General features: G+C 38.5%; 1 protein-coding gene across 8 annotated transcripts in view; it reads right to left on the bottom strand.

The window, feature by feature from the left end:
* fibcd1b (fibrinogen C domain containing 1b) overlaps positions 1–23,054 on the bottom strand; it is a 108,489-nt gene extending 85,435 nt beyond the window's left edge. For 6 of the 8 annotated variants that reach the window (XR_010325328.1, XR_010325327.1, XR_010325329.1 and 3 more), the window contains exons 1-2: positions 22,756–23,054; positions 22,091–22,190 (exon numbers count right to left, since the gene is read on the bottom strand). Coding sequence is in view for 5 of the 8 variants with exons in the window: in XM_064307828.1 (XP_064163898.1) it covers positions 22,091–22,190; positions 22,756–23,054 (399 nt within the window). In the remaining 3 variants the exon portion in view is untranslated. Of the gene's footprint in view, positions 1–22,090; positions 22,191–22,744 lie in introns of all 8 variants that reach the window. The other 2 variants (XM_064307832.1, XM_064307833.1) reach the window with 1 other exon arrangement.
* Between the last annotated feature and the right edge of the window lie 272 nt (positions 23,055–23,326).

Here is a 23,326-nt window from a genome sequence, read left to right as displayed (position 1 = left end):
CAAATTGCAAGAAAATACAACATGCCTAATACAACACAATGCAGCACGACTTCCCCCTTAATTTGAATTGTACACTTGTTGTCAACATATTTGTGAAACAATTATTTTGTATGAAAAAAAAAAAATGTGAATCTCATTTTATGTGCGTAAGGTTCATATTATTCATTTAATGATTTATGAGACAATAATAATCCCTTATAAAAGCCTGAATTACTCATAATTTACAGAATACATCAATCATTTAAACACAAAAGCATGGTATAAATGAAGGTGGTGCACCATGTCATTACTCTAAAGGTTTTCTTAGCTACATGGAACCATCAAGCTAGTCGCAGGAAACGAGGGATAATGCACAAGGCATTCACATCTCAGCACACTGAAGCCTAACCTGCAAGGTCCTGAACAACTGGTACCCGGGATGTGAGGTGCATGTTTCAATTCAAATTTTATGGGGGAAATTGTCCGTTTACCTTTCCTTGACCCCTCCTCACAAAGTCCTCGATTTACTACAAAACACAGCCTTGAAAAAAGTGACATTTTCAACCTTTCACTGCACAGCGGTTCTATCTCCAATTATTCTGTGAATCATTTTATATTATGCAGAAAGTACAGCTGAGTATAGTCTGATGGAACGGATTGAATCACAGTTGAAAAGCACACTTGGGGGAAACTTTCAGCAGCCATTGCTGAAGTGTTTTACACTCCTCTCACCACCATTATCACACTGCCATATCTATCTGTTTGAATCCACTCCATTGTTTGAGGAAAACATACCTGCATAGGCACTTTAAAATCCCCTGTGCCAAAGACTAGCATGTAGTACCAGTTGGTCTCCCTGACAGGAATAATGCCCTCGATTACAGCAGTTCCTGTACACACAACCAGATGCTTTAGCAGAGATATTGGGTGTTACCGTAAGTGCTTTTGGATGGGAAAAATGGTAAGAAGTATGTGAAGCAGAAAGAGTTCTCCTGCCCCCTCAGTGTCCAGGGGCTTTTCTGTGTTAAAGAAGGCACCTGAAAATGGATTTTTCTGGACTCAACAGTTGGGTCAGTATTCCCATATACAGAAGGGTTCCCAGATTTAGCCTAGCAGAGGTACAAAAGTAATGTATCTCATCCCGTTACAACCTCCTGAGCAGGGAGACTACATGGTCACATTTCAAAAAAAGGGGAAAATAATAAATGGAAAGGAGAAAATATGCAATACATTCCAGATATATCTGTAAACAATATATAATACATATATATAAATATATGTAATCAATATATAATACATATATATAAATATATGTAATCCATTCCAGTCCCTTCCACAAATTCTCTGTGGGACTGCATTCATCAGTAATGGCCAAAAATATAAAATGACTACCGATAAACAAATAAATAGAATGGAGGAAAATGACAGGAAATCTGTTTTTCTAAAATATTAGTTCAAAAAAGAACAATGTAGAAGTTCTATGAAACATGCTACTGAATCTTTCCCAGAAATACATTTTTTTTTTCTATGCCTTACTTGATCAATGATTTCTCATGTTTCTCTGTATAAGCCTGCCAGAAAAAGACAGAGGATACCCATGTGTGAAGAACAAAGGGCTCATGTAGTAGAACTAGTCTCTCCATCCCTGTCGAGAAGCCATTTGGAGCAGCGAGTGCTTTTTGCCCTGCAGCTGAGAACCACAGTGAATTAATATTTATAAAAAACACTCAAGCCCACCAGGTAAATGTAGAATCACGGTTGTCTCAATAGCTCTTAAAAGTGCATTAACTGAAGCAATTATTTAGAAAAATGCACACAGTTATGTAGGAATCCCCTAACCTTCACTTATGTCTCTGTGTTTGGATGGCATGTGCTTCAGAACAAAAGATGGGATTGACTGTTTGCAGTATTACACCACTTCATGCACCATGCAAGTGATGATCAATAGCTCATCCCTACATACTACGAGTTTATTCTCCTGTTTGTACTGCCTAACGCCAAGCAGCACACTCTTCGTATAAACATCAGGTCGTGGGACTACACATACTGTTGTACCAAATGGAGCCCCAATAATCACAGTTAGTGGATTTGCGCTTGTAGAAAAAAAAACCTTACAGGTCAAACCTTTAAGGCTAGGGATTGTGGCAACACATTTATTAAGCTGTATTCCATGAAAAACTGCACTGCACTGTATGCTAAGGATTATGGGATACATGAAACACTCTGCATTATGGTCTTTCCCACTGAAAACAATGGCTGACATATTTTTCAATTAACAATTTTTTTGCATTCATAAACATTATTTATGTGTGCCATCCTCCCATTGTTCTGTTTGAAGAAAACAAAAAACATACCATTCACATATTCCCCTTCATTTAATTAAATTCCTGTCTATTAATTTAGTGATAGCATCTTGTATTTATGTGAAAGCATTAAAATTTATCTGAACAGATTGCTCTTTATCACTAACTTGGGGAAGAGAATATGGCTTTGCTGATCCTGGTGACAAATACCTTCACAAATGATGGTTTGTACTGACACACACTCCTCTCAATTGCCATGTATACAAAAGCCTTTACAGTCACTGGCTGGTTTACACAGACTTTACTGAAGTGACTGCGTACCTGGTAAAAGAAAAAAGAAAATAAAAATCTACACGGAAGCAACAGAAAGTTCTGTGCACAGCATTAATGTTCTGTAATGCACATTATGTTCCTAGTCGTTTATTAACATGATTTGTTTTTGGAGTTGCAATACTTTCTGCTAGAATGCATTAATGAGCAGCTTGACACGTGCTGTGAATGCGCCTTGCTGACATTCTTGCTTCTCATTGTAAGGGAATGCAGTGCGTTTTGCTCTTGCAGTTTGCCCTTTCAAAAACAATACCAAAATTTGTACAGTATTCAGGTAGAGTTTGCTTACAGTATAAATCCTGAAAGTATTCTTATTAAAGTTTTATCAGGTCTTTTAAATTAAACTTTATTAATTGCATTTAGCCCATAGAAAACTAGCATATCTGAAGATGATAGTCCTCAATGAAGCTGTTTTATTGCTTTTTTGTCTTTCTGCATTATTCTGCATTATCTATTATGCAGTATCTTTCAAAAAATAAAATTTGAACACCCCTATACACAAAACATACAACAGCCTGTTCCTTTCTATCATTGCTAACAGACCAATATTTGTTATTTGACCACTTTTGAGCAGTTCCCTCCGCAGATACGGCTGCCCCATGTCCTAGAGTGAGCCAAACCTCTTTATACATTCTGTCGGTGACTTCACAGAGAGACCCTGTGAACAGAACTGCAGGAAAACTCATGCTCCTCCTGCAGGAATACCTTGTGATGAGATAAGAGGAGAGCTCATTTAGGGTACAGCCTGCAAAAAACACAAATTAGCCTCATTTGGTATCAGAACAGACTCTTTCTCCAGTGTGGGGAATCTAACAGAATCGTCATTTGAGCGAAACACAAATGTCACATTGATGGCCTTGAATATTTCAAAGCACTCACAGGAAAAGAGCAGCAGATGAGCATAGCTGTCAACTCATCTCACTTTTTACATGTGCATTTGCCCTTGTTTTCACCCTCACATGCATGCTTGTTGATTATAATCTAAATCGTAATCATAAACTACAGTGAATTAAATTAATAGAATTTACTGTATTCTCCAAAAATAAATGCAATATGCTCTGGCCTTTGTACTCATATTAAGGAAGAGGAAACTAAACACCCAAGCCAATAATCTGTGTAAAAACATCTCTTAAAGAGGCAGTTCAACCAAAAATGAAATGTTTCCACTTACCCAACGTACTCTCTCTCCAAGTAGTTTCACTGACTTTCAAAGAGTTTTAGCTACATATCTGCTGCAGCTCACCCTGATACAATGGACCTAAATGGGTCCCTAGCTTTTGTGACCACAAAACACAAAAAAATTTACATTGGAAAAACTCAACAACAATGTCTCTTTCCAAATATAATGCCATGGTTACTCATGGCCATCCACAGAACTTAATTTGTGCATAGTTTGATCAAAAACTCTTTTCTACAAAGTATGCGAATTGTGTATATCTACGCAAAGTCACAACCAAAACAGGCAAGTATTCTGGGGCGCAGTATGGAAGGTATATTTGCAGCAAAAGTCACAAGTATGATTTTTATGGTTTCAAAAATCTGTAAATGGGTTTCACAAATATGTAAACAGTTTCACATATGTTAATGGTTTCACAAATCTGTAAATGGGGTTTCACAAATACGTAAAAGGTTCCACAAATCTGTAAATAGAGTTTCACAAATATGTAAACAGTTTCACATATATGTTAATGGTTTCACAAATTCATAATTAGGGTTTCACAAATCTGTAAATGGGGTTTCACAAATATTTAAATGGCTCACAAAGCAATGTGTTTACACAAGTTGACAGAACTAAAAAAATATCGACATATTAATATGTTTGTACTTCTCCTGTTATAATTCACAGCATTTAGAAAGCCCATTTAAACTAAATAAATTTTCACTTGCATCGGTATTACTATAATTTAATAACAAACTTGCTACTACAGTCAGTTGACGTTTGTGAAAGTCCATGTTGCAGTGTGGTAAACGCTGGTTACTTCGATGCTCAGCTAACTCACGCTGCAGTGACAGACAATCAGGTGTGGGTTTAAGACACACTGTGGCCATTGATATGATCGCTCATTTATACATGACTAACCAGCAGCATGTCACCTCACAATCAATTTCCTTCTGTGGAAAACTGAGAAAGATTTGTAACTCTCTGTGCATCACCCAGCACAGATTTCACCCAGGCTTACATATTCGGTTCCCCCAGTTGCAGGCTCACTTCTTTTTGGCCCTGTCCATTTTACTGATCAATATCTATCCATATTGCTAACTAATGTATTTTTAGTACATCAGATAAAATGTCAAAATGCCTAGGTGAAAAATGGAAAAAGTACCTAAACTCGAAAAAATGTCATTAAAAACATTTATTTTGCTCCTGACTGTGCATGGCCCCTTTTCCCAGTAATGATGGGCTGGAATGAACTGATGGTTCTTAAGATGCATCATCAGTGGTGTTAAAAGAGTTGTGTGTATACCAATGTGATCCACTGTAAAATCATGCTTGATTTGTGACCAGTCACTCAATTGTCATGGAAATGTCTCAGAACAATTCATGTTTTCTCAGTGTACAATCGCTTTGTTTATACCACAGCTAATGGCAGTTGGCAGGGAGGCTGGGTATGTGCTTTATAAATCTAAGAAAATAAATAAACCTCATCCTTCTTTTTAAATAATTATCATTCATTCACATCATCTAAGACGGTTTGTTTCTTAAACCTTCCATTAATGGCAAACAGGGAAGGAGCCCAATTGCACAAGAGGAGCCTGTTATTTATGGATTCCTAATCCCATCATAATAGATATTCAGTTTTAGCTTTCACTTTTGCAAGTTATGATTTCAAGTTAGCAGTCACACTTGCTCACAATTACATATTTACTGGCCATGCCGGTTAAGCTCTGATGAGGGAGCAATGAATGTGTTGATGGGGAATTTGAATATCTGCCCTCTGTAACCAAGAAATATTCATTTGTCCAATGTGTCATCCATGTATGTTCCAAGAAACTAAATATGCTTTTATCTATAATGAATAGAGGTCAATAAACGTTCACAGAGACATAGGGCATACCATACCATTGCACATCAAAATGAATGATGTGCAGTACTCAGTTAGCGAATAGAATATTTATAGCTAATGCACAAAGCTCAAATTAGTGATTGAGAATCAGATTTGCTGGCTCGGGTATACACATTTGTTGACAGGTATAGTAGACAGTCTATGTTAAGAGTGACGTATTTTTCTTAAAATTCTGCACTGTTTCAATATTACATGCAGAATTAATTCCACTGATTATAATTCTCCGTAAACATCTAGTTGATGTACATAATATATAAAACCTATACATATATGATTAACTGCACAGTACTACTGCCTTGTTAAATGCAATGGGGCTGCAGATAGAATTGACCAAGATAATAGATCTTTCTGTGTGACATGATGGATAAATGTGTAATCACAATTCAACAATTTCTTTCGAACCTATTTAACATTATTTCGGTATTTGGTAAAGCTGATTTATGATTTTGTGAAAGAGGGCTCCACGGCGCTAAACAGGGCACAAGAAAATGTCAACATTCTGATTTAAATGCAACATTTTCTTTGCCTCTGGGCAAAATTCTGCATTTGCTTTGCCAGGAGTAAACTGGCTGATGTGGACTCTGTTGGGGCACAAGCTTGTTTGACACTGCACAGCAGGAGACAGGTGTTGCATTTGATCATGCATCACTCTAGATGAGTGCATTGTAGTAATGGTTCCGGTTACACCTTTGCAAATAAAATAAAATAGCATAAATGCCACATGAGAATATCTGGAAAATAAAAAACAGGCTAGTGAATGAAGGTTTGAGTCTGGCCAGCTCTCTCATCTAATTAGACTAAAGGGCAGAGAACCCATCCTTCATATTGGAATGTCTGTGGTTTTCAGACACAAACTAGAAAACAAATATATTTCTGCACTTTCTTTTTTTAACACATTCACAGTAAATCAATTTTTGCTGTTAGAATAGTGAGCGGCAGATTGATTTCTTATGTTTGCACACTGCAGTTCACTGCACCAGCCAGAGGACGTGGCACCCACTTCTCCAACAAACGACAGTAGCGGGAAACCGTAAACCTCCCCCGTGTAACCTTTGAGATCGCTTTTCCACCTCTTTTCCCCTAATCTGGGGCACTGGTGAGTAACAACCTTCAAAAATATGCAAGATCAGACCGCAGAACCAGATGGTGCTTCTCCAGCACAACACCGTCTCCATCTGAAGAACAGAAGAGTCGGAGCGCTGCATAAATGCTTTCATTAAGCACCTGCAAGCTCCTGGCCAGACAGCCAGTATGCAGCAGCACCTAAACAGACAGCATGCTTAATGATGGCTTCTTAAGTGCCTTTCCACAAGCTCGACTAGAGCGTGGCTTCTCTGCCTCTCACAGCAATTTTTTTTTTTTTTGCTTTTTCAAGGCAAGTCTGAGCCACATTTGAAAATGGACGCCACTGGATATAACTGGCCACGGAGATTTCAAGCACGCTGCGGGGGAAGCAGTGTAGGCCTGTAAATGGTGAGTTTTCAGCAGGAAACATGAACAGCCACATAGCCCTGTTACATATTGACCAAACATCCTGACTGTGATAATACATTTAAGATTAATGTTGATCCTTATAACCGCTTTTGTTGTACATTTCTTTCTGATAAAAAGTAACATCTTGGCTAACCTGCTGGTGAACTGCATGGCATGACTATCATTAATATATATTTAAAATCTATGTTGTCCCAATGACCTCCAGAGTCATTGGGACAACATAGCCATTTGAATTCCATTTGAATTTCACAGTTATTCTAACATTTCCTTTGAGAAAAAATGAACATTTTACATTAATCATCCCCAGTGCTTTAGTGTTACATTCTCCCTCTGTACTGTACATTTAAAAATGAGGTTCACTATAGTCCATGTATTAGAGGATGCTCTAGACACTGCAATTTCTCATTTGTTGCTGTCAGGGAGGAATTCTAGTATGCAGCTGGAGACTAAGCACTGTGGCATGGTTTGCTGCAATTTAGCATGTAGGCGTATGATAACTTTGAGATGTAGTTATTAAGTGCTAACCACTGGATTACCTTGTGGAGGAAAGTTCCATTTTTGCAAGAAATGGACTAGTGTTAATCTAGAAAAGGAGAAACATTGCTACAGATGGAAAAACCTCATTTCCATACAAAGAAAAAAAGGCTGCAGTGGAACACTTCCCCTTTGCAAAATACAGATTAGGTATTGCAGTTTCATGCTCACACAAGAGGTTTACAGCAGCATTAGTAGGGATGGCAATTATGCATGCTTTTGTCATTTCACTGACTGAGAGGATACTGCAAGCATACTAGGAGTGACTAACATGACATAGCAGGGAGAAGGCTCAGTGGATGCCTCCCTTTGCCCGTGTGTGGTTATGATATCCATTTCACTCAATGAAATAAGCTTTCAGCGAACGGTAGTGGGGCAGATTAGTTGCACGCTGAAAGACAAACGTACGGCAAGAATGGCGTCTACCTCCGATTACCGAAACAAACAACAAGCACTGTCTGAACCATACATGGGATTCTTTTAAAAGTGAGCAAATAAATCAGAGTAATTTGAGACTGTCTCCACATGCCGCCTTTCAGAAAAATCCTTGCCACTCCATTTTTGAATGCAATTTTGAGAAATGGGAAACAGCAAGGCTGGCTTCAACGGATGGCACAAGCATCATTTAAATGGCATTCAATTCTTATTCATTCAATTCTTGCAGGCACACTTCACTGGAGGACTTATATGTGACCATGTTCATAAACAGCCCTTCACTGGAGGGTTTGCATTCGGTCCTGTTTCTGAGAAATGTAATTTGGAGAGAACTATGCAGCTCTTCAAAAAATTACCCCTATGATGAATTACCTGTGTAGTGAACATGCCCATACATAGCTTGTTTGTTCTTGTTTTCATTTGGTAGCAAATATATTCATGGATAATTGAGAAGGTAGATGGTATCCCTCTGATTTTCCCCAGAAAATCTGCTTTTAATAAAAATCAAGTTTATATTTCTGTGAGAGTCAAAGTGTTTTATTCTTTTCATTTATTACACTCATATAGCTTTTTTATTCTCTGTGGTAAATGTAGGTTGGTTATTTGGTTTGACATGTAAGGAGTGAGGACTGAAGAATATCAAATTTTATTACTTTGAGACTTGCCAACAAATTGTACCATCATTTTCCAAAATTATGTTTTTAGCCTGCAACTCAGTCATCACAAAAATGCTTACCAAAATCTGCAAGTCTTCAAAATCTTCAATATTTTCATGATTTTAAATTTTAAAATGAATAGCTCACATTCAGACCATTTCATAAAACCCTTCTTTTAATTCAAATGTAATTTTTCCTACAAGCTGCAATGAACAATAGATTCTGAGAAATTGAATTTTGAGGCATTATGAATAATTTATCCTCTGTTAATATATTAGTAGTGCGTTTGTCATAAGTGTTTATAGGCAACTCAAGGAGACATCACTGAATTTTTGGTCAATTTGATTGGTCACATTTCTTCTACGCTGATGATGTTTATCTACTCGCTTACCGTGTACAACACATAACCATCAGCTTTGGAGTGTCAAGCTAATGAATACAGTCTCTGCTTGCTCTGCCCCCACATGGGTGACACTGATTCTGTGAAATTGTTTCCCGTCACAATGCACTCCGCCAATCACAGCTTTTAATCATTCCTTTGGATTTAGACTAGCAATAAACTCCATGAGTGACTGACACCAAAACACTGAGGCTGCTGTTTGTTTGACGGCCGTTTTTCAGGTAGACGACATCAGTGGACAAGCTGAAGTGCCTTAATGGGTCTCATCGTGCAGTGAATCAGAAACACAGGCAGATGTGACAGACTACTTGGACGTACCAGCAGTCAAGACTGTGTTATAATGAGTGATTCCCTAGAGGTAAAAATCTGACACGGGAATAAAGGATAGGGACATGACCATCATTACTTTTTATTTGATTTTAGTTGATGACCAGTGTCAGTTTTCACAGTAATCTGCTTTAAAGAATGCAAAGCACTAATGAATTTGACCTCATTTAAAGGATAATAGCTATCAATAGCCATAGCAAGCTTAAGCCCATACATATCTTTCTGTGAGAAATAATCCTAAAACCATTGTTCAAAAATGTTTTGGAACAAGAACAAAAAATCCAGCTTGAAGGCAGCTTTCTTAACCAAATATGAACCCTATGTGGCCTTGGTATTTGATCCGATACTGTGTAGCTTAGTGAATGTCAGAGGCAGAGGCGGAGCTAGCCTGTACGTATGGGTGCAAGGCATGATGAGGTGATTTCAGTGTACAGAAATAACAGGTAGCCAAAGTACTGTAAGTGCTTAGATAAACAGCCTCAGAGCGTTGAACAGAGTGCCATTCTTAGAACAACGCAAAGGAAAAGTGAGTCCATTTTACAGATATATTGTTACAATATATTTCAATGTCAACTCTGATTAAAAATACAATTGTTTTTTTTTTAAATACAGGTGATGCACAATATTACTTGTCAACATTGATTAAACAATGTTTTTCCAAGAATTAGGCCTAAGTTAGCCTACAAGTTATTAATGTCTATGTTTGAGTACTCAGGGGGCTGCACATATGGGTATGCTGCACCCACAATACCCCCACTAATTCTGCTTCTGGTCAGAGGGTAAGAAGTCATTCTCCCACTGACTTCATCCTTGCATAAGTTATACAATAATATTCATGGACCCCACAAACTGCATCAAAGCTACCAGCAAGCATTTTTCTCACCCAAGTCAATTAAAACAGCCATTAACCTTGAAACTCCTGATTACATCTACTTCATAATGATGCCATTATCCCTTTCTGTTAACTAAACTGCACTCATTAGTGTTTAAAATATGACATATCATAGGTTAGTAAATGCAGCATCCAATTTAGAACCTTGAGAGAACATGCTATATGATTTGGGAGACGCAGCTCAATCAAGGACCCTGACTGCATTACCGCGGTGACAGAAGGGGAGGTGGTATTACCACGTGTAGCACTGGTGAAGCTGATAATAATGCACAAATGTCCAGTGAAATTTCTGGGTTAAATACTTGGCCCCTGCATGAATTGTATCTTTACTCTGTCCGTCCTCTTCACTGGTTTTATTTTGCTAATAGACAAAGCTCTGGGCCAGAAATGACAGGGGTGCAGTAAGTGGGAAAGTATACCTGGGCCATATGCTCAGAAGGTCCCACTGCTGCTAAGAGGCAAGTGGTGAGTATTTTAAATTGAGACCAGCACTGTTTAAGAGTTATGTTTCTTTGAAATATCCTTTCAGATAAGAGAACAGTGTTTTGTTTGAGGGCAAAGCATGATGAGATTCTTAATGCGTACTTCCCTTACTTCAGTAATAGTCCATTAATAGTAATTAATTGAAATATGTAGTATTTAGCATGGCTGCAGACAATGGACCAGGTAAATTACTGCACTAGCTAACATTTACTACGCTGATTTCCAGTACTGAGCTCTCCTTCAGCAAGTTGTCCTTAATCGCATATAATTTTCCTCCCCAAATAGACCTATGTTCGCCCAAAAAGATTTTTCAGTATTTTGTTGCTTATTTCTGAAAACAACACACTACATTTTTGAATTCATAATTTTTTTCTTTCAGTGTGTGAACGCGAGCATAATGTGGAGCACATACACAGCACAGCTGCCAGTAATGAGAACTCTGTCTAGACAGCAAAATTTAATAACCTGTTAATAGTTACCATACGATTCAATAAACAGTACAAACAATCCTCAGGAGGTTAAAGTGCAGATTCTCAGCTTTTATTAAAGGGGGCCATTTTTATACATTTTGGTTTCACAGAGTAGAAATTACAACACTTTTTATCCATTGCACTGTACTGTTTTGAACAAATGGCTTCACATGTGTTTCTAATTAGTCAGGTGTGTTAAATTGCTTCCTTGGTGCAGGTTTAAGGAAGCATTCAGTATCAAGTCATGACTGAAAGCTTCTGATTACTTTTGAAATCTGTTTTTGGCATCTGTCAACATGAGGATCAGAGTTGCACCAATGAAAGTCAAGGAAGCCATTATAAGGCTGATAAATCATAGAAACAGTCAGAGACATAAGCCAAATCTAAGGCCAAAATAAACTGTTTGGAACATCATTAAGAAGAAAAACAGATCAGAAATACTTTTCAGGAGGCAGGTGTGGACGTTTCAGAGACTACTGTCCTCAGACCACTTCACAGAACTAGAGAGGTTACATTTCAAGATGCAAATTACGAGTTAGCTGCAAAAACAGGAGAGCCAGGTTAGAATTGGCTAAGAAGTACATAAAAGAGCCTGCAAAGATCTGTAAAAAGATCTTGTGGACAGATGAGACCAAGATTCACTTCAGAGTGATGGCAAGAGCAAAGTGTGCTGGGCAAAAGCAACTGCCCAAGATCCAAAGCAACCCCCCTCACCTGTGAAACACGGTAGAGGAAATGTTATGGCTTGGGCATGAATGGCTGCCACAGGTACCGTCTCACTTGTGTTCATTGATGATATAACTGCTGATAGCAGCAGCATAATGAATTCTGAAATGTGCAGAAGCATCTTATCTGCTCAAGTTCAAGGCCTCTAAACTCACTGGATGGGGCTGCATCCTTCAGCATGACAATGATTCCAAACACACTGATAATGCAACAAAGTCAAAAACTGAAAAATTCTTGACTGGCTAAGTCATTCACTTGAACATGCATTTCATATGCTGTGCTGAAGCAACCACTCACAGTCGTGCAGGGCTCTCTCTCTTTGTAATAAAATTCTAATGAAACATGCCATTTACCATTAGAAAGCATGTACTGTCCTTTACAGAACAGTACACGTTGCCATTCAAAACAGAATGAACTGAAAGGAGTAAATAGCAAATGAGGTTTAGCGTGTGGCCATTGTAAATACCTACCTCTACTTTCTATTTGTGTGTAAATTTCTCAAATGGATTGTTCAAGATAATAAATGACCACTGAATCTTTTAAGGAAAATATTTACATTTAAAACCAATGGCAAGATTGTCTATTTATTCCATATTAAGTTGCAGTTATTGATAGTAGAATGATGTGGTATAATTCCACAAAACTTCCTCTTATTTCACTATTCAGTGAGCAGTGTGTTTCACTGCTGTATTGGCATATCATTGAGCTATTGTTGGGTCTATCTTATTGCTATGACAGAGTACAGATTTTTGGGGGTGAAAGAATATTTCTATGAACTCCCAGATAGACACTATTGTCCAGTGTGTCATGCTTGCAGGGTGTAGTTGCACATGAGACTGCAAGGAGGGGTTGCTTGTTAAATGAACGACCTATGCAGGTGGCACTTAGAAACTTTGTATTTGGCATAGTGTTCCTGTATTGTCTACTGATAAAGCGAAAAACAGTTTGTTGTCTCCACTCATAGTTTGGGTGCAGAAACACTGAATGTCTAAGTTGAGCAATTTCAGGACACCAGCGTCCTAGCCACTAGGGGACTACCACGAAGGGGTTACATTACATTACCGGAATTTAGGTGTAATAAGCGGATAAGCGACTTACAATACACAACTTTTAAAATGAATTTATGTATACAGCTGGACATATACTGAAGCAATGCAGGTTAAGTATCTTGCTCAAGAGTACCACAGCATTGCCATACCCAGGAATCGAACTTATGACCTTTAGGTTACAAGACCAGTTCCTTACCCATTATACTACACTGTCCCCCTATACTGGGTTAAACGTGTAGGTTTGACAGTTGTGAATTTAACTCGTTCTAATATAGTGATGTACATCACTATAACTGCTGCAGTAATGCAAAACTGCCATACTTCCTGTGTAATCAAATTTGCCAAAGCAGGTGTTTACTATCAGTATTTACTACTGGAGGCGTTTACATTTACTATCATCCAAATTTTTTGCAGCTGTTGTTTATTTATTACCGCACTTATGTATGATGCATAATATCTGTTGTCCATGTGTCCATATACTGTAGCTATGTAATTGTCCTCAGGGGACAATTTAATTTACTGAATTAACTGAATTACAGGACTTAGTCACATAAACCATAGTGGTACTTTTGCTTTTTAAAGTTAGGAGTGATTGTAAATTTGGAGTAAAGATTGGAGGATCCTGAATCTGATCAGGGTCAGGCTGGAAGCCTTTGCATCCAGGGCAAGAAAGTCCTTGTACCTGAACCAATCATCTTTATCACTTGACCAGTTATGGAACACTTCATATATTGAGCAATTTATATGGTTTTGTCAATCACTTATACATCCATTATATGATGTCTATAAGGTCACAACAAAGCAGGCATAAAAAGAACCCTTTAACCCCTTCGTGCAACCCCTTCTAGTGGCCAGGATACCGGCATCATGAGATTGCTCAACTCAGACATTCATGACTCCTGCAACCATTCTATGAGTGGAAACAACAGAGTTTGTGTTCTAGCTGTATTAGTACATGATACTAGTATAAATTAGTATACATGATACTATTATAAATAGCAACATTTGTGAAACACGAAAGAGAAATGTCATCCCTGGGCATGCAACAAAAGATTACATACTGTAGAGTACAGAAAGAAATGGTGTTTAATTGAAGCAGAAAAGTGTATAATTACATATTTAGGTTTGTTTACCAAAGTGTGTGAAACCGCTTTTTCGTTATGCCATTTGTTCCTATTCTAATTTCTAATGGGACTCTGGTAAAAAATGGACAAATTTAAATGCTTTATAATGGACAAAAAGCATTTTATTCATTTTTGGAAAGGTTTTGGATACGTGTTCAGCCCCCTAGATATCCAGCCACTTATACTGATGAATTTCATGAGTCAAAACATTTGATTTGTAGTGAAATATTATTTTATGATTTACAGAAACGTACAATTTAGCTTTTTTGGAAAGGTTCGTAGACAGGGACACCAGGGTGCACTGCTTACATTTTGCTTGCACACTTGTGGTCAAGGGAGTTATCATCCAAGAAATTTCATTGCAAACTAAAAAGAACAACTTTTTTGCATTTCACATTTTCTGTATTTGTGGCACTTCATTTATACCTAAATTATGACCATAAACTGAACTATTGCAATACTGTAACGGGTAAAAGTACAAGCAAAGTAATTTTCCTAGTATCCGTGATGCTCACATCCAGAGTTATAAAGCCTTAAATCGAACACTACTTAAATAGGAGAGGACAGGCCAGAATTAGCATCTCTCTGAAAGAGTTAAATGCATACGGAATACGGAGTTGCTGCTGGAAGTGGTGTTGGTGGGCCAGCAGGGGGCAATCTTCCCTCTGGTGCAAATAAACCCCAATGCCCCAGTGCAGTGACGGGGACACTGTGCTGTAGGAGATGCCGTCTTTCGGATGAGACGTTAAACCGAGGTCCTGACTCTCTGTGGTCATTAAAGATCCCATGACACTTATCACTAAGAGTAGGGGGTTCCCCGTTGTCCTGGTCAAAATCCTAGATCTGGCTTTCGCAAACTTGCCACTAAAAATCATCCCCAGATTTAATTGGCTAAATAAATGTCTCTCTCCCTCTCCACCTTCGCTAATGTGTGGTGAGCGTTCTGGCGCAAAATGGCTGCCGTGCATCACCCAGGTGGGTGCTAGACATTGGTGGTGGGTGAGGTGAGTTCCCCTTCACTGTAAAGCACTTTGAGCATCTGGAAAAGTGCTATATAAATGTAATTGTTAATAATAATAATAATAATAATAATAATAGTAATAATACTACAATATGCAACTTCCATCCACTATAAGCTTTCTAACACCCCCCCCCCCCCAAAGGCTGAAAAAGGCTTTCTATAGAAATCTTGAACTGAGTATGATTTAGCTGTGCCAGAACCCCAATGAAATTCTGTTTTGCAGATACAGATGCTACAGTATGGTGCCTTCTGTTCTCTATACATTGTATGAATTGTGGACACTGCATAACACCATGAGTTAGAAGAAAGAAGACTCATGAACATCTCATGCATTGCTGCCTTTATCTTTTTGAAAGGGCTGGGTGACAAACCTTAAGGATAATTATATTTTTATTGTCTTTTATCCAGTAATGCTGCCAGATGATTGATGATCAATACTGTGCCCCAAAATTTTGGAAATGTATTATGTTTTATTAAGTAAGGAGGACCAAACTTTTACTTGGGCCTTGGAAACTTCGTATCTAAAATATAGTAAAAACCTTGTAAAAGTTTTCAGGCATTAATTATCCCTGATCTAGGTCAACATAATACATTTTAAGAAGCCTGATTGAACTTCAGTCTTTGAAAGACCATTATTATGTCTGAACCTTCAGACCTAAGATTCATTATGTTTTTCTGACACCTGTCATACATTAATAGTTCTGCTGAGAAGCTCCCCCTCAGCTCTTTTACACCAGATAGCATGAAAGAACTGACATTAATTACATCACTATGCATTATTATTTATTTTTAATTAACAGAGTCTCTTCATTGTTCCAACAAGAATTGGAATCTACTACAGGTAAAAATCAATTACATTTAAATGAAATGATCCTATTTCAGACAGCCAGCAAAAGAATAAGAAGGGGAAGGAATATTGTCTATTGCCAGAGGTAATAATTTGAATTTGAATTTCAACAAATCTTGTATTGAATTCAAGTTAAAGGAAATTTTATGAAATTACAACAATTTGGGGAATGGTTCTTTGCCAAGAATTTATAAAGCTGAAGTTTACCTCACAAAAGAAATACATTTTAAAATATGAATGGAGGATAAAGTTTCAGTGGTAAAAAGGGTATAAAGAAATGTGGAAACCTGATCAATTACTGCACTCAGTTAGGCACATATATTTAGCATTTTTTAATATATTCACCACTGGCTCCAGCAGTCACAAACCAACCACTTGAGACCTTTGATTTGATGGACAGTCAGCACTGGATTTATCTCCCTTTATCTTTGATAGGAGAGCCTGGCCAACTCCTGGAATGCATTTATGTGCTCTGTGCATTGGGAGTCAATGCTTTCTTCTCAGTGCCTGAGGACATCTACAGGGTGTCCTGTTATTCATGCAATATTTCACTAAGCTTGAGCTGGCTAGGATTATCAAACTGCCATTGGACACAGGTGCACAGTTCACAATAACACGGGCCAATCTGAGGTTCAAGGGAAGGAGGAAACTAAGAATGAACACACAAGCAACTATTTTCAGGAACCTTCTACAGCTCAGGGCCTTCCTCAAAAACAATAAATGCATATTATGCCTGCAATGTAACATTGATCTCACAACAATAAATTGCCTTTCAACACTCCTCTGCTTCAGAAAGAAGAGTGATCTCCCATGCTGTGCTGCTCCCCTCCCCCAATTCTCTCTCATACGCATTCCGTAAGCTGGATGGTTATGAAATAAAGGAACACAGCAGGCACCCACTGATGGAGAGTTGTGCCCCCCTTTTTCCACAGCCCTCACCATGATCTTGGGGTGCTTATTTACATTATTTATTCACACATTCATTTAATCATTCATAGGTAAATTCACCACAAATTCCTAGATTATAAGAAACTGTTTGCTGTAATTAGAATTTCTTGAATTCTTGTCTACACATAGCAATTAAGTTTTAGCAGACTTTTCCCCATTAGCATCTTTAAAATAGTGTAAGCACAATATTTATACACCTATCCGAATTCACAGGATCTGACCATTATGATTTTTTCTGAAGTAACACAATTGAAGGACAAATAGGAGTATGTCTAAATATTTGCATATTAATATCCCATAGAATTAAATTGCATACTTAAACTACAGCAGCAAACACATTATTGGTCACATGTTTAATATCATCTTTTGTTTCTACTACTGAATGATTCAACCATTAATGCCAAATAATTTATGTCTCCGTTAACTCAAAGAGGGATACTTTTGTATGGAAAATCCGCTCTCTTAAACATCTAACATGTTTGTTGTGTTGTCCTGTTGCATCGATGGCAACTAACAACTGACATTGGCAGGTTTACACACGGCTTTTAAATAGACTGTTTTGCAGTGCCACAAGGTAACACAACTACCACAAGGTCATCCATCCTCATGGCAAGTGGTAATTTGCAATCATTTTTGTGAATCGGACAGTTTGGCACAGAAATGTACATAGATTACACAATTTAAATATGCATGACCCAGATGGTGCACACTTTCGCAATTTCCCTGGTAGGGCAGTTGCTTTATGAATCATATGTAATTTTTTATGCTACTTTTGACAGTTTAATGGGTGCAAAAGCATTACAGTACATTTGTGGATTGCCCCCTCAGTTGAAGACCAATCTGTGCATGTACAGTCACCGCTGTCAGCAGGACATCTGAGGCCTAGACTCTGGATGTAGTGACAGGAAAAACATTGATACTCCAACTAGCACAGCCTGTCCCATCCCAACAAGTTGGGTATTGATGGCAGACCATCAGTCAGCCCCTGCCTCAGTCCCCAAGGGATATTATATAGAAACCTTGTGATTAGAAGGTGGATCAAACTTTTAATTTAATGTGAACAATAAAGGAAGACCTAAAGTAAGTCTGTCTATGTTGACCACAGAAGGTGTGAACACCGTCTACAGAGAAAATTGTTAGCACTACACTGGCCCTTTGAGAAATCAGGGATTCATCCAACCAGAAAATACTCTAAGTATGGTTCTCCAGTCTCCACCCTGATAACTCTTAGCTCAGAAGGGGCATTAGCTAGACAAGGTTATCAACAGCGCTGCAAACAAATTGCAGCCATTATTTTGAGCACCGTCATTTAAAGCAGAAATTGTTGCTATGGCTTGAACTGGTCCTCACCAATCATAAGCATTGTTGGGAATCATTGAGGACAATATCCACAAATTTCCCACAAATCACACACGTTGCTCAAATTTGTATGCATGACAGGTGTGTTTTTGGGTCATCCTGTGACCAGTGACTAACTTCTCCATCTACAAATAAATATTATGCCAACAAAGAATAAAAAAGGTTTCCCAAAAACATTTATGGTAATATTATATTATTCATAAAAATGTTCAAAGCCTGCAGGGGATGTCAATGTACATGAAATATCTATCAAAGAGGCCACATGAATAATAAGAGCACATGTACTAAACAGTTAGTAATCAAACTGAATATTTATAGTAAAATATATTACAGTAAATGTCTTTGCAAATTAAAGAGAAATTAAGTACTTATACCGCTGCCGTTAATGTCCATACCTGGGAAACATTCAAAGATTAAACCCTTCATAGAGCTGTGTATTATTTGAGTGATTCAGGTAGGTACCTTGTTCAAGATTACAACAGCAGAGTTCAGCAAGGATGTGAATTGAAAAGGGATCACTCATTCCTGCATCTACTCCAATGAATGCAGCTCCAACTTCTATGATTCATGTCTGTGCATCTGTACGTGTGCCATGATCCATGCTGTACTAATATATGCGTGTGCGCATGTGTGCGTTGGTGGGTGTGTGCGTGTGTGCCTACAACGAAGAATCTATGAGTGTGAACCAGGATTCATCCTCTAATCTCTGGTTCTCACGAAGGAACTGGGATGGGTGAGCCCCCTGGTGTTGGTCAGAGGCGCCATTTCCAGGACATGAACCTCTGTCTGCAGCTTCCATATTTTGACTCCCACACTCACTACCACTCTGAATGAGGGGATGCAGTTCATGGAAATATGTCCTTCTGCTACCCCATATTTATCTCTCAGAATCTCCTCCAAAGTGATGATTTGGCATTCAAAGCAAGGTGCTTCTGTGTGTGGGAGTGAATATGTGAAGGAGGCACATGCAAGTGTGCGTTCTGAAATTTGACACAATGATACGAACACAGCTGATGTTGAGAGTAACGTGCTGCCTGTCTGCTCATCTCCCTGCTCCCATGCAGTGGCACACACCAGCCGCAGCAGAGAAAAGAGGATGGGAGTGGGGAAGGGTTGGAAAGGAGTCTGCCTTCTCCCTGTGGACAGATTAGGGGAGGCTATCTGACAGCTCCATGCTCTCTACCTGCACTATAACAAGTTCTAACTGAACCCTTTTTTAGGATCACAAGTACTACCCCTTATTGGATGAGAACCAGCCGTTCCTACCAATTAGACTCAACTGGGAAATCGAGCCACTGCGAGTGGCACAAATAAAGGATTACCCAACACATCCGTCATGGGGCTGAACGTGAGATTCTGTGAACTACATGTGTATGTGGGCTGTGTGTCAATATTGCTCCTTCCATCAATCACAATCATGCATGCAATGTCGAATGTATTTAGAAATATATATTTAGGGCAGAAAACAAATGTTTCACATCACGAAGTCAGCCACAGAAAAATAAATCAATTACTTCCACTTTATTATATTGTAATGGTTTTGACATGTTTTACACCAGTTCTTGAGAGGAGAAGTCTGGTGGCTGGAAGTGTCACTGATTTACCCATTACATGTCACCTTTCCTTTAATTTTTGACAAAATATCTGTAAGAGGACTACGGATAAACGGAAACACCCTTTTGCTTTTTCATTTGATCTCACATAGAATGCAGAATTATTATCTATGAGAGAGCACAATGTGAACTCAACTCCAGAGAATGTGTGTGTTTTTTTAGTGCATGCACCTATACATCTGTGTTTTTGTGTATGCATGCAAGTGTGTGTGTGTGTGTGTGTCCTGCTGCACCCTCCAGTTCAGCCACGACATTGCATTCTGCTTAGGTATATGCTTCTCAGTTCATTCCATTGATTAACAGTAGTCAAAATGAAAGTGCAGTCCCTCGGGGCTCTTTTGTATAAGTCTTCATTAAGAAAACTCTTAAGTTGCAATCAGGTGATTCATGCTTAAAAACCATTCTACTGCCATGTAAAACCACATACTACCTGGCTGCGTTTCATGCTATTTTTAAAGAAGAAGCTCTGCCCGCTTATAAAGAAAATTTTCTTGCTATGGTGCAGGCAATAAAACCTAGAATTGCTGTCAGCATATCAAGTAAGAACAACGGCTATTTCAGAACTATCAGAAGAATAAAAATGATCAAAGCATGGTATGAAGACTTTATGGAAAATAATGCATTATCTTTAAACAGAGCAATAACACATTTGACAGTTATTTAAAATAAACAAATTTTGGAAATTGCTTATATATTCCACATCAGTCGTAAACCAACCAAATTTGAAAAAAGAGACATCACACAAATACAGAGCTGAGGACACTGTTGTTTTATAACCATATCAATTTTTGAAAAAACAACTCAATTAAAAATCACTGTTAACAGCACCACATGCTAAATAAATCTTCACCATGTCAAAATAAACACGATGTACAGTCCCTCATCCTATACCTTTACCTCACAGTAGCAGCCATAAGCCTGTGACCAAATTTGCACACAGCCAACCAGATTGCCCTATATTCCTCCTTTACAAATATCCAAAATACCTGCAGTTTGGTCATTTAGCACATTAAAAATGTCTGTATTTTCTGTAATGTGTGTGTGTGTGTGTGTGCGTGAGAGAGAGTGACAACGAGTGTGTGTTTGTGTGTGAGTCCGTCTAATTTGAAATCTCAGTTTTACAATTACAGAATTAAACATACAACAAATGTTTGACATTTCTCTTCAGATCCATTTTCACTCACTACATTTAATCTTACAAGGACTAAGGCTAACTTTCTGTGTTCCACTCAGTTGTTCGTTTTGTGGAAGAGGGTTTGCTATTATTAAGACAAATCTGGTACTATGAAGGCATTTGAAAACAGTCCCTCTAATCTCAAATAATTAAACCGTCAATGTTGATTAATATTGCATTAATATTTTAAGGGGCAATAATTAATTTGAATACGTTCTGCATATTTCAAATGCCAGAAACTCTGTCAACACCTTTCAACAGAATTAAATTTGTTATTCACCACAATTGGTTTTGATTAACAATTGACAAATTATGTGACTACATTTCCAAGTAAACGACAAACCTTAATTTATATGAACATAAAACCGTTTGTAAGGAGTCGCAGTATGCTCCTAGCTATGAAAAAAATATGACTGATTCATCGTTCCTTCGGACAGAGCAAACATATACGCACCGAAACACTGCGCGCAGCTGGGTATCAGCGGCATTTTATTTAAGGGTATCCAGCTACGACTATGAACCATCACGCGACTACATGAGTAACACACGCTGAATCCTCTCCGGCTAAAATACAGTCGTGTACGCATGTTAGTATACCACTCAAGCCGCCTTCTCTTCCATACCTCGAACAATGCAGCTAAGCAGGATCTTTAAGTTAAGTTATAAAAATGGACGCGTGCGAAAAAAAGTATAATACGCGTGCCAAAACCCCAAAGAGCTCAAGCTCATGTTCGCACAAAATACATGTCTAAAAGCGGGTTAACAAAGATCAAAGGCTGCTGCAGCCTCCGAATAACAAAAGCACCTGAATAAGCCTATGCTAAAGAACATAGGTGGTGTTGCTAAGCGGTTGAAGCCTACCTGGGATTTGTGTCGTTGTCCATCTTCGAGTTCCGAAACGCTGTTCATGGTTCCCCATCGATCATTTACCATTCTCTGGAAACCTTTTTTTAAAAATCGCCTGTTGGTGCCACAGGCAAGGGAAAGAGTCTTTTACTTTCCCTCCTTTAAAGTTACTCCATAGATAGAGAAAAACGTTAACATTCGGAAGCTAAAGTATTCTCGCACAAGCGGGTTTCTTCTACTAGTCAAGGTCCGACGGGAAGGCTAGTATTACATACATTGTGATCTCATACGTAGTTATACCACTTCTGATGCAATTTTGATCGAATTTTCCTTGTATTTTTTCCCCAAAGAATGCAACTTAAATAAATCTACATTCTCCTTGTTTTATCTTCTGAAACTAAAAGTCCAAAAACAAAAGCGCATGTGAACGATTGGTTCTTTAAAATGACGCGAAATGCAATCCCAAACACGGTTGCAGTACAGATCTTTCTTAAGGTTTCTCCAAATAAAATAAATATAAAAATCCACCGAGTCACTCAGTAATTAAATTCCCGTGTCCTCTTCCTCAAAGCCACTCGCTGAAAGAAGTTCAATGCACAGACTTTGCTCGATTATTAGGCTATGCTTTTACTTAATCCCTTAGCCCCGTTGTAAAAAGCATAAACCTACAGCAAACCTACGCAGCGTCCTTGATTCCCGGATACGGACAGGAAGGCTCCAGCACCGTAGCAAAGGGACGCAGACTCCTCTCGCTTGCCCTAGTTAGAAGCTGATCTGCATGGAGAAGGTATTTCACACAGATGCTTTCGACAAGAGCACTGCAATAGCAGATTAACAGGATCCAATTGCGTTCTGAGCCACGCTTCGTGCCTCCGAAGCTGTCAATCAGCGAGTCCAAGTGCGCGCGTGCTTGCCCCCAGACCTGCCACTGCTGCCTCTCCGGCGCGAGTGTCTGCTGCGGCAGCCCGAACAAATGCATTCAACGATCCAAGAGACCAGGCGTATGGGTGCCTATACATACCAATAGGTTCTTAGGCGCGGAACAGGATCTCCCGGAGCAATCTGTCTAAAAGTATGTACCTCCAAAAAAACTAAAATAAATAAATAAAAAATAAATATGCCGCTTAAGGATTGAAGAAACGCGGTCTGAAAGCCAGTAGCCGAATTGTACGTGGCTTACATTATTGATTGATCTTCTGTAATTGATAGTCTGAGCAGTTTGTGATAAACGTACCATGGAATGCATGATAT

This window comes from Anguilla rostrata, chromosome 14 (genome assembly GCF_018555375.3).
Source record: "Anguilla rostrata isolate EN2019 chromosome 14, ASM1855537v3, whole genome shotgun sequence".
Lineage (NCBI taxonomy): Eukaryota > Metazoa > Chordata > Actinopteri > Anguilliformes > Anguillidae > Anguilla > Anguilla rostrata.
This window is presented reverse-complemented; position numbering and strand designations above follow the sequence as displayed.